Source organism: Artibeus jamaicensis, unplaced genomic scaffold (genome assembly GCF_021234435.1).
Source record: "Artibeus jamaicensis isolate MK-2021 breed Jamaican fruit bat unplaced genomic scaffold, CSHL_Jam_final contig_477, whole genome shotgun sequence".
NCBI lineage: Eukaryota > Metazoa > Chordata > Mammalia > Chiroptera > Phyllostomidae > Artibeus > Artibeus jamaicensis.
Window position 1 is genome coordinate 2,235,857 of NW_026521854.1, and position 12,718 is coordinate 2,248,574.

At 41.3% G+C, this 12,718-nt stretch overlaps 1 protein-coding gene across 1 annotated transcript in view; it reads right to left on the reverse strand.

The window, feature by feature from the left end:
• ADAM7 (ADAM metallopeptidase domain 7) overlaps positions 1-12,718 on the reverse strand; it is a 63,648-nt gene that overhangs the window by 18,975 nt on the left and 31,955 nt on the right. Inside the window, exons 9-16 of the mRNA XM_053668053.1 lie at positions 10,864-11,033; positions 8,259-8,343; positions 6,709-6,839; positions 4,739-4,913; positions 2,885-2,974; positions 1,708-1,903; positions 1,197-1,299; positions 91-277 (exon numbers count right to left, since the gene is read on the reverse strand). Of these exons, the coding sequence (XP_053524028.1) occupies positions 91-277; positions 1,197-1,299; positions 1,708-1,903; positions 2,885-2,974; positions 4,739-4,913; positions 6,709-6,839; positions 8,259-8,343; positions 10,864-11,033 (1,137 nt within the window). The remainder of the gene's footprint in view (positions 1-90; positions 278-1,196; positions 1,300-1,707; positions 1,904-2,884; positions 2,975-4,738; positions 4,914-6,708; positions 6,840-8,258; positions 8,344-10,863; positions 11,034-12,718) is intronic.

The window sequence follows — 12,718 nt, forward strand, 5'->3', positions numbered from 1 at the left end:
TAGGCCCCCTGGAACCAATTACAGAATTCAAAGGTGCTTTAAGGTGGCTGAACCAAGAAGTTTTAATAAAAGAAAGAGTTTTCATCTTACCATTCCATCAGCACATTTTGTTCCTGGAGCAACCAGGCCCAAATCTTTAGAATTGTGATATAAAAAAAAGGTTTTGCAATCAGTGGTGATGTTCTGCCTTGGAGCCTGAAGGTGGTAGATCTTCTCCTCTCCAAAGATAGACGAGTATTGCCCGCCAGAGCAATATAACTTTCCACACTTGACATCTCTAAAGAAAAGGGACAATAGTCTCAGACCTGGGACCAGGAATGGAAGTGCCCTGGCTACTCTTTTCTAGACCCAGGTTGGCCAGCCAGCTGCAGAAGGCCAAGAGGGGCCGAGTAAACTCCTATCCAGCCAAGTCCTGACCCTAGGAATGGAGAGCAACAAGTAAAGATGTGAAATGATCATTGTATCTGATATCCCTGTGGTCCTCACACATCCACAGTAGCTGAAACTTACAGAAGAATATTTTTGTTAGTAATTTGAATTAGTGTAACTTTAATCAGAATGCTAACATTTCTTAACTTTGCTCACGTAGAGCGTATCTGTTGATTCTCATGATAAACTTTGTTATTATTATAACCCCCATTTTAAAGATTGTGAAGTAACTGGAAATAAGGAAAGTTAAATGACTGGCCATTTTCATCTAGTGTATTTAGGAGCGAAAGTGAACTCGACCATAGGCTTCTGCAGTTGTTTTCAGTCCAAACCCGTTTCACAAAAAGCCTTGCCAGGTGTCAGCAACGAGTGGACCAGGATGGCTCAGCTTGTGCTTTTAAAAATCAGGTCTGACTTCCAATTCTTCCTCTTCCTTCCAATTTCAGCATCTACCTGTCTTTCTATGGCTGCATGCTTTTTCCTTTCTCCTCCTCATTTCCCTATTCTACTTATCTATCCCTCCTCCTGTGTGCTCCTTCCTCTTTTTTGCAGCTTTCCCCCACCCTTTCTCTATTAAGAATCTGAAATGTTTCCCATCTTTCCTCCTCCTGGTCCACAGCCTTCAGCCAGCACATACGGTTGGTGCAGCTGACACCGTCAGGGACGGGTGCTCTGCCTCTGGCCGCTTCCCTGTCCCAGCCTCCTCCATGCAACAGTGAGAGCAACAGCCACTCTGATTTTGCAGCACATTCTGAGAGGGCACTTACTTCTCCTCACAGGGGATTAATATGCCGCCCTTGCTTTTGCAGTATCCAAATCTGTTTCCCTTTTTATTCATCAGGTAGCAGACATCAGGACTGTCTTTGGCCTCTGGATGCAAGTCGGTACAATAGAAGTGAAACAACAAAAGCATTGTTCATTATATTATACTGCTCGTACAACACTTTATTTTTCTGATGTCATTGCAATTTCAGCATTATGTCGTAGTGAAGCAGAATGGGATAAGTAAATAATTAAAAACTGTTCTATTCCCTCAGGGGGCTCATTTTATATGGCTATAAAAAAGTAATAAATATACCATAACCCACATACTGAGATAGTGAATTATTATTAGAGGTAATAGTAATTAATATGAAAGGTAATAGGAGAAGAGATGCTAGATAATATCTAGAAATAAATTCCCAAGTAGCATCATTTCCCATCTAGCCCCCAGCATAGGATAATCATAGAGAGATAATGGCTATGAGCACTAGCAGCCGCCCATGGATGCTGTCTCACCATGATCGAACAGTTCAGAGCACTGGCCATCCCGGGTGGGGCATTTCCCCATGAAGCAGTAGCCTTTCGCATTCTTGCAAGGGAAGCCATTTGCTTGGAATTGGTCCCTGGGACAGGCAGAAGAGCGGCCAGTACACACTTCAGGAAAATCACATTCATCTTTTGCTGGTCTGCAGATGGACCCTGCTTTTTTCATCTGTTGAGGGAAAACACAGTGATTGAATCTCAGACACATTTAGGTAGGTAAGGTTTGTAAGTAGGAGGAAGGTTGACCCAATTAATTTATCTGAAAAAAAGTTTTAGCTGAATCACACCTTCCTTTGCTGTTTCACTGAGAATTATTATCATTTGCGAATGCCTTGGCTTTTATTAATTTAAGCAGTGCTAAGATGGTGTTTATGAAATTTATAAGATGGTATTAGAATGGTGCTGGACAGAGTTGGAATGGATATAAATTGGAGAAATGAATAAATGTTCTGTCTTCTTCAGCTCCAGCACTTCTCCCCTCCCCCAACCACCATGAGCGCACACACGTGCACACAGAGGGGAGCCCCTGCCCATCGGAGGAATCTCCATCCCCCCAAAAATCAGGTTTCCCCCTATGAAGTAGAAAAATTCCCTGGCTCTCTTGGAGGGCATGATCTGGAAGGATTCTCTCATTCAGCCAGTCAACATCCATTGAATTATGCTGAACTCTGGAAAGATTTCAAGATGAGTAAGACATGCTTCCATTCCTCTGTGATTTCACAGTCGAGTGGGGTGGAAGAAGTGTCAATAAATGCTTGAGCAGAGCCATTTGGGCCTCTGGTCATGTTTCCTAGAAATATATCTCCAGTTCCAGCATCATCCTTTCCTTTGTTAGTTCACTCTTACTGGGATCACCCCAAGCTGAAGTTGAATAGGTTGGTAATGATTTACAATGCAGAAAGAGTAATGATAGCCATGGTGATTCCATTCCCGAAAGACCAAGCACTGCTTACCCACTTCTCCATTTTCCAGATCACAAAACTGCCCAGTGCTGAGAAGTTAGAGCATCTTCTAAGAGGCTGTGTCCAAGCAAGCCTAGCCACAGTTTGGAATTAGTGCTGTAGGGTCATTCAGTGGTCAGACAACTCTCTGGTTGTCTGTTCACTTAATAAACTGAAAACAGAGAAATCCGGTACTAGCCAATTCCTACCTGACAAGCTTCACAGCATTCTCCTTCTGCACAGGTAAACCCTGGCTTCAACATACATTTGTCTGCATCGCAGCAAGGATCAGTGCACTCCTGGCAAGAACCAAAAATTAGAGATCAGCAATCAGTCTGAGTTTGGCTCTTGTTTGAGGGGTTAGTTAGTCGTGCTTCTTTGTAAGGTAGCAGCACTTGTCTTCCAGAGTCAAATACAAATGTGCGGTCCTTGGCTATCACATCTCTACAGGGTGCAGAAAAAGGTTTACAGCTGTGAGTACACAAAACACAGAGTTTATTCTTGTATTATTATTTATTTACTATTGTATCGTTTTTCTGTACGAGCAACTGTAAACCAACTTTTGCCCAACCTTATATAAGGACTCCTGCTGTTTGGGACTTTCACTCTGTCTCCTTCCCACGTGGCTGTTCAGTGCCAGGAGCTGGTGAGCGCTCACGGCTGCATACAACGCCCAGCGTGTGATCTCCCATTGACCCGATCACCTCTGTTCTCTGGGAGTGCCTGGCTGCTTCTCTGTGCTCAAGGGGCGATGTGAGATCTGAACTTCTAAAGATCCGATTTTACCTTTTCCTCCCGATGCCAAGTATTTTAGCTTGATCTTTGTGTTTTTTAATACATAATTAAATGACAGCAGGGGGATGGACACTTAGGCTTTAACTGCCCAAACAGAATTTAAACTGCAGACAACACTGCCTGCATCCTGCCATGTACTGTGCAGCACTCCCCAACCCTTTTAACACCAGGGACCCATTTCATGGAAGACAATTTTTCCACAGGGGTTGGGGAGTGAGAGGTGGGATGGAGCTAAGTGGTAATGCTAACAATGTGGGGCGAGATGAAGCTTCGCTCCCTAGCCCACCGCTCCCCTCCAGCTGTGCGGTCTGGTCCCTAACAGGCTAGGGACTGGTACTGGTCCATGGCCCAAGGGTTGGGGACTCCTGAATTATGGTACTTCAAGGGTTAGAATGAAACTGCAGAACTACTCCAAAGAAGGTGCATGGACAACAGCATCAATTTCCAAAGCTAAATTCTCTTTACATTTAATGAAAGACACTAGAAGACTTGATGTGTAATAACCTCTGAATGCATCCCTGGTCCCACTCTGATTGTGGAGTCTCATAATTGTCATCCTGTGAGACTCGTTTGAATTGTGCCCCGTCTGGAGCACAGACATTCCAAATGCGGTCTTTAGAACCGCAGCGTCAGCTTAACCTTGCAAGTCGGTAAGAAGAAAGGGTCTCAGCCCACTCCACCTTCCCCAGCTGATTTGTTTGCACTTGATAATTGTCCTAGACAATTTCTTGACAAAAATAACTTCTATGTTGGAGAAAATCTGATTAAGAATTATGTTAAAATTTGCCTCAAGGGATTACTATAAATGTTCCAGAGGCCAAGACTGCAATAAACATATGAAAGGTTAGAAGGTTCCTACTCAATTATAGTTTCCTTATAACATGAACAACCCCACCAGGCTATAAGCCAGCCTCACAACTTCCAGAGTTCAGCTGGACTGACTGAGAAGTTTGTAGAACAAACTCCTACTGTGCACGAGAGAGCAGACAGGAATACGGATGGGCCCCTCTCGCAAGAAGAGCCAATTACTATGTAAACCAGGCAAATCGGATGGTGCGGACCTCCAGCAGAATCATTATACGCGATTTATGACTCAGTGAGAAGCCTTTGATAAGGCTGCAACAACAGCTTGTTTTCAAATGACGGGGGAAAGCAGATTTTTTAAATGCTTTATAAGGAATACCATGGTTGATTAATGGCTACACCCCTGCCTGGCTTCCAGCTGAGCACAAACCTGGTAACTTACGGACAGCAGCATCAGCAAATACCTGAGCGGGGCCACAGTCGCATTCTTCCCCCTCATCCAACTTCTTGTTTCCGCAAGATGGAGAATCACTTAAGTTATCAGAAAATGGAACATTAAACATGCATGTTGGCTTATAGTCCTTCAGGAATTGTTCGTACTGGATTCTGCTGCACTTACTGAATTTTAGTGCGGGAACGCTGGCGATAGGATGAGTTCAAAGTAAAGATGAATCATATCAGTGCATGCTGGTAGAACAACCGTGAACATTTTATAAATAATTTAGAAAGAACAACTGTAAATGATAAACTCTAAAAGTCCATTTACTTTTCTTACTCTTGTCTTACTGTGAGAGCAGAGTACCGGGGCTCTTTACTACAAAAACGCCCTACTGACGCACAGCTAGCACTGCCGCCTGGGTGATAATGTTCTGACTGTGTGCCCTCCCGAAATCCCTTCCTCGTGCCGTGGCTTAGACCGGTTGTCTGTGCTTGGTGCTCCCATATCATTTGTTATATGTTCTTCTTGAATAGTCTACAAAGTTGTTTATCACCCAGGTAAGATTACAAGCTTCTCAATTCAGGGACTCTCTCACGTTCGAGATAAAAAAAGAAAAAGCACTAGTTAACGTAAGGCCTGGAACAGAGTAGTTCTCTATAAAAGTATGTCAAAACAAACTATTTATTTAATAATATCTCACTCATCCCAGGAATGCAACATAGTTCTAAAAAGAACTGGAAAATTTAAAAAAATACTAAAATTCACCTCCCATCTTCCTTTTGTTTTGTTTCCCTTCCCATTATTATTGACATGATGATTAAATACAAAAGGACTTTTGGAGTCCAGAATGCATTTGATTGTTAGGTAGGGATGGTGGGACCGTGACAACAAATGACTAATTATGTAGATAATATTACAAAGGTAGGTATCTGTTATTGAGCTCTTCCTCTGTACCAGTCACTGCGCTTGGGTGTTTTAGCTACTTTACTCAACTTAATCGAAATACAGAAGCACTGACCACCATCAACAAGCATCTTTCTTTCTGTATGCAATGCACCACATGTGTCCGCTATGAAAAAACTCAAAGTTGTACAAGGTTTAGGACCGAACTGCGGGTAATTCTCTCATTCTGTGTCTGTGGAGCACCCCACATGTGTCTGGGGCTTTTCTGGCCAGTGGTTCTCTTCTGGTGAACAGAGCAGAAAACTAAAAACCGATGAAGTTTGTATTCTAACAGAGGAGTAAACTAATTAGTAAGTATGTAAAACGAAAGCTCTTCTAGATAGTGGTAAGTACTAAAGAATGGGGGAAAGCAAATGGGGAGGGTGTGGAAAATATTAGGATATGTGTGTGAGGGGACAGGATTGAGAAATGGGATTGGGCCCTGGCTGGTGTAGCTCAGTGGATTGAGCACGGGCCTGTGAAGCAAAGGGTCACTGGTTCAATTCCCAGTCAGGGTACATGCCTGGGTTGCAGGCCAGCTTCCCAGTAGGGGACTCATGAGAGGCAACCACACATTGACGTTTCTTTCCCACTCTTTCTCATTCCCTTCCTCTCTCTTTAAAAGTAAATAAATAAAATATTTTTAAAAAATGGGATCAGGTGGCTGGGAAGGCTTTTCTGACAATGACATCTGAGAAAAGATTTAAAGGAGGAAATTATAGTTTATAGTAAAGTTGATAAATCAAGGCATGTGGAGTGTATACCTCTCCTAAGCGCCTTGGTATAATTTTTAATTGATTGCCAGGTACTCTCGCAATGTGCTTGGATGGATTTTTAGAATTCCTTTCATCATATCACTAGGAGAGACACTACCCAGGGGTAAGATTTAGCTGCCAAAAGGAAACACCTTTCCATGCCTGCTTTTATCATCCACCTTCTGGAGTCTATTAGGAAGAACTCCAAAGAATCATGATATGACCTACAACATGGAATTTTAATCGAAAGTCACCCCCGAAGTGGTTAAATGCATTCCCTATACCATTTGAGCCTTACCTTCCACTACTGTCCATCACACATCTTCCCAAAGCACAGGTACATGGGTAATCATCATGCTGCATCCCAAGGCTGTGGCCCAGCTGATGTGCCATTCTACTTGCAACTACATTAAGGTCAGGTAAAAGGTCCTGGAGCCAAAAGAGGTGTGCATTAGACTTTTCAACAAGAGAGCACACTGCAGAGCACAGAGCTTTGGACTACTTGTTGAGACCTGTGTTCTAGCTTCTGGTTAGCTAATACTTATTTGAGAGTCCATGGGCTTGGTTATCTCCCTATTCAGCCCAGCAGTTTCTTTAATTAGGTTGGACATAATGAGGTTGGACACATGATGCTTTGAGTGTTTCTAATTCTACCCCTTTCAAATTATTTTTTATAGCACAGTAATGGTCATTGTTGGAGCTACAGGGACACATTCTTAGCAAGAGCTAAAAATTATTAACTAATGTTTTACCTAGTAAAATAAACATTATTGTTTGTTTTCTATATACTAGTTTTCAAAGGGGTAAAAATAAGAATATACATGGTTCATGTATTCAATGTCTAGTTTCAAATTGCATAAAGTTTTTACACAATCATGAGAAGGGAGTTTCTGCTATTAAAAAACCACTAGCAGGTCAGTACTGCAAAGTCCTAAGCAGAGTTGATTGTTGCCTATTTGTAGCTCTATTTCATGTTTTGATCTTTACCTTAATGAAAAATATTAATTTCCAAAGGGGTGCGGTATTGGGTTACCATAAAATACTCCTAATCTGGTCATTCCATCTCGCTCATTTGAAGCTTATAATGTGTCCTAGCTGGGTTATAATACCATAATTGGAGTAGTGAGAACCTCTATTAGATTAGATTTCCTCTTTATGCAAAATTTGTGTTATTAAAATCCTGTAGGCAAAAGACATAATCACACAAGGAATCATATAAGGCCATTAAGTCACTCTAATAAGTACTAGCTTACTTTCAAAGCCTCAACAAGATTGGGCGGAGCATATTAAAGGAAAAACAATCCAATCTTGAGGTTTTCAAGAATTTCTTAGATATGGTCACTTGGACAGTGTTTACTAGAAGCTTAGTGCCTTGTGAAAGGGTCAGATAAACAAGGGGAGTCAGCAGTTTGAAGGTCCTTAGGCTTTTGGAAAATGAATTCCGAGTCTGTCTGATATGATATTTCAAATGATCCGTGCAATTTCTTTTCAGCATAACAACAATTATCCTCGCTTGGTAAATTGGCCAAGTTCAATGGACTTTACATGTCCTTGTATACAATTGTATGTAATATGCAAAAGAGCTCCCTAACCTTTGTGTCTTGGTCTGAACATGATATTCTCTTAAACTCTGGGCACTGGTTAACTGTTACTATTCATCTATAGCTTTTTTACAAAACATTTTCTCTTCATCTAATAAAGGAAGTATGACAGTGTGATCACGACATACGTTGGTAGGAATATATGAAGGGATGTGTAGGCAGTCCCTTTCAACAGGACACGGCAAATTACTGAAATTTAATTCAAGCTTTTTATTATGCAATAAAAGGTAAATAAAACACAGCTCACCTTAACAACACTGGACGAATAAAAGGGCAGGCACATACCCGCTGGGTAGGCAGTTCCTTGCGCATGGGTATAGAGCCACTTCCCACTACACACAAGATGAGAACACACTCCTGAGGCTGAGCTAGCAGTTTAATGAACACATAGACTGAGCTGCAGTGACCCCCACGATGCTAGTGCCTTGCACACGGAAGTGCCTTTTCCTTTCCCTGGCAGCAAGGATGGCCTCAGTTGACATTAAGTTCATTTTAAATTTGTGGTATTGGGAAAGTCAGTGCAATATGAATTTGAAATCATAAAAAAGTACCTTCTAAAAAAAAACCCAAATGGAGTCCCACTTTACTTGATTTTAGTTTACCCTACACTCAGTTTTGGATAAAGTCACTTAAAAACAACAAATAATTAAGTTGAAATGTTCAGAGATGCAAATGCGACACAGTGAATGGACCAACAGCATAATTAATTAGCTGTGGTTGAAAACTTTAAAAATGTTTAATTGACCCTAAAGACTCAGAGAATTTGATAGCCATAATCAACCCTTTAAAGCAGTTGTCATGTGGAAAAAGCATTATCTCTAGATTACCTAAAATTTAGACGTTGATGTGTATATGAGAGGGACCCAAATCTGGTGTGCTTTTGAGAACAACATTTAGAGCTGGAACACGTTAAAGAGAGCTCTCCCGGGCTGGAGAGCCACACCGTGGAGTGCAACAAAAAGGACATGAATGCAAGAAAGGTGGTCAGGCTAGATGCCCCCCTTCAGTCTTTAAATTTTTTGATGGAAAAGATGTGTTCCATTTCTTTCTTTATGACATTTTATTCTTTATAACTGTACCCACATTAAAGGGTCAGGATCTGACTGTACATCTTGGAGGAGCTTGGTCTCCCCAGGCTCCAGAGACCTTTAGGAGAAGAGCACCTGTGGAGGCAAAGTGCCCAAGAAAGCACTGTCCAGATTCTGATTTTGCTTGCTGCCATTTGAAACCCAAATTCAGGCCTGACAATGCCATACATTGTGCCTCATCACTTCTGGATCTGTGTGAACATACCTGGGAAGGTATGTAAGAAGCTCAACACCCAAGAATGCCCAGATATAACACCCAGTTAGACATTTAGAGCACCCTCTACCCATCCTTTCTGTTTGTAGACATACGATCGGTAAGAGGAGTTACTGGTCAGAGTAAAAGTCATCCATGGAAGTAAAAGGTTTTTCACTTACACCCATTTAAATATTTTAGATTAATTTATTAAGTATTTTAAAACACACGTCCAAAGAATAGGCATAAGGGCTGAACAAGCCCGCTATGAAGGTTATAGCAATATTTTACTTTACCCCTTATAATTCTGGGCTATGCTAGTTCATGAATAGCCAAGCCCAAGCTAAGTGCATGTTTCCCCTGGAAATATGTGCTATGGGCCAGCCCAGGTATGGAAATCAGAAGTGGTGGTACTTGGGAGGACTGGGTCACGCGCATCATTGCTGACAAAGGGCTGGACCTGAGGTCTGACTCCAGGCTTTGGAAGCTTCGTGGTTCTGAGTTCAGACCGGAAGTTAGCATGGTAACGGTCAAAAGCACATTTGCTGGCTGTGTCTGCAGACCTTAAAGGAAGGTCTTACAGGTAGATGGGGTAGGTAAAGTGGGGATCCATCTTTTACAGCAGCTTTAAGGGCATTAGGGGAGATCCTAAAAGTCTCCATTGCCACAAAGTGTTTTTTTCATAATTTAACGCTCCTTACGCCGCAGGACTATGTGCAACATAAGGTTGAAGTCAGTTCAGCTACACACTATTTATTATTTCCCTATATGCTGAGTATTTTGAAGAACAGAGATTTTGAAAACCAAAACTGATTTTTAAAATGGCCCCTGTTTCTAAAAATTAATGATCTAAGTATTCTAAATGAATTCAGACTTTTTCTTAGGAATATTTGAGCTGTGGAGGTTTTAATCATCACGTTAGTGTTCTGTCATTTTGAGCACCTGTCACTAGATGGGCACTCCCTGCCAAAGGGAAATGTCCAGAGAACAAGGTGTTTTCCCAGAAGTGTCAATTTTGCGGGGACAACTGGAATAGCATGGTGTGGAAGGCTGAAGGGAGTTAGTGTTGAAAGAGGAGAAATAGAGTCAATGAATTCTAAAAGTTCTTGACTTCTCTAGCAACACTTTCAACCACTGCCCAGGAATACAAATATATCAGATTTTTCCTTCCAAGATTTCCTTCCTATTATAAAGTTAGGTTATTAAAAGTTCATATAGAAGCTTTCTATGCAGCTGGACAGAATGTTTCCTTCCTGTGCACTGTCCAAAAGAGTCAATTGCATTAAAAAATTGCACTTATTTTATTTTCTCTTTTAATATTCATTCTAAGGTATGCAAGAAAATAGAAGGCCCTGGCTGGTGTAGCTCAGTGGATTGAGCGCGGGCCTGGGAACCAAGCAACCACGGCTCGATTCCCAGTCAGGGCACATGCCTGGGTTGCAGGCCAGTTCCCAGCGGGGGACACACAAGAGGCAACCATACACTGATATTTCTCTCCCTCTCTCCTTCCCTTCCCCTCTGAAGATAAATGAATAAAATTTAAAAAAAAAGAAAATAGAGCAGTTACATACCTGAGTAATAAAGCATGATCAAAATTCTTCCTTTTTTTAAGGATCCTTTGTTGCCAAAATGAAAAACGCAATAAAGTATTATCTATGTTGGAAACTACTTTTATTTTATCTCCATTTGTCCACATCTCAAGGCCGACCAATGTAACACGGATGTCCAGGGTTTTATAAATCTGGTCAAGAAAGAAATAATTTTCCACAAAGTCAAGTTATAGGAGGATCCTCACCATTGCTATATAGTTTTACATTAAAAAATTAATTTTAATGTGTGACGGACATAAACAAAAAGTGCAGCCTCAAACTAAACAGTTGTATTGAAACTTCATGTGGGGTGAATTGCCATGGCCAACAAAGAAACTCAACTGAAAACATCTGATCCCCCCTGAACTATCATAAGCCTTATAGGCACCAGACTCAGAATGTGGTAAACTAAATAATGCAGTAAAGCGCTGAGGTTACAGACCGAACTGAGAATGTGAATTGACTGATAGTATCACACAGTGGAATGAACATTCTTGACTCAACTCTCTACTTTTAGGTACTTTGTTCTGTGGCAGATCAGAAGCTGACACTGGCTTTCAAAAACCAATTGTTAGCCGCCGTGTTCGTTCTCCATGTTTGATTTTTGGAAGTACTCTGTTGTCTAAGGAATCTTTCTGTGGCTTGCTCAAAGCAGGAAGGAACGGTTGTAGCCCACAAACCTTCTCACCTTTATTCCCATCTGCTTTTGTAAAGGACTAGTTGACAGATACTTGATGTCAAGAAATAAAAAGACAGAGTTTAAGCAACTTTGTATTATGAGGACATTGAAACAAAGAGCTAGGTGTTATCTCAATTTTATATTCTGTAGCAGCTAGGTTGAAAGAAAGAATGAATGATAAACTATGATCACTGAGTTAACATAGAAGGAGAGGTTACTCATATAATAATAGAGAATGTAACTGATTATTAAAACACTTAATATAACATTATAACAATAACCCTGTGTTAATTTTCTACTTGTCTTAACCTACATGATATGAATATATTGAATTCCATGTGTCAGCATGATAGCCCAATAACAAGGTCATTTCATAACCATGAGAACTAGGTTTCTTTTAAACCTGAGTGAAGTTAGACCTTCAGTTAAATCGTCATTTCAAGTCTATGCCGGAGCCCATGATACCTATTGCTTTTGGTCCTGATCTCGTGGAATAAGCCTTATGGGTCAGGTCCCACAGAGCAAAAATTTTTTTAACCTGGGCTCTTTGGGCTCTCCACATTTGTGAATGGATTTCAGTTTTATAAAACTGGTTGCAAGTGCAAATGGATATATTTGTCATCCTATGAATGTGTTCTCTTCTAGTAGGAAAATAACTTATAAAATAAAGACGCATTTTTTGTGGGGGACAGACCATTCAGTGAGGTGACTGTTGCCAGACTCTCCAGCTAGATGAAGTTGGATCTGGGACAGAATGGAGATCACTTCCCATAGATCCCAAAGAGGGCCTGACCCCTCGCTGTGGGCTACATGGGGGACGAAGGCCAGTGGAAAGCAATATAACGGAAAGGGTCAAGAACTTGTAGGCAATGCCACTTTAAATTGTTTGTGGTATTCCCTCCTAATCTAAACTGAAACTCTTTAATAAAAATTCAGCAACGAGCCCTGGCTGGTGTAGCTCAGTGCATTGAGCGTGGGCCTGGGAACCAAGCAACCACGGTTTGATTCCCAGTCAGGGCACATGCCTGGGTTGCAGGCCAGTTCCTAGCAGGGGACACACAAGAGGCAACCATACATTGATGTTTCTCTCCCTATCTCCTTCCCTTCCCCTCTAAAGATAAATAAATAAAATCTTTAAAAAATTCAGCAACGAGCAAC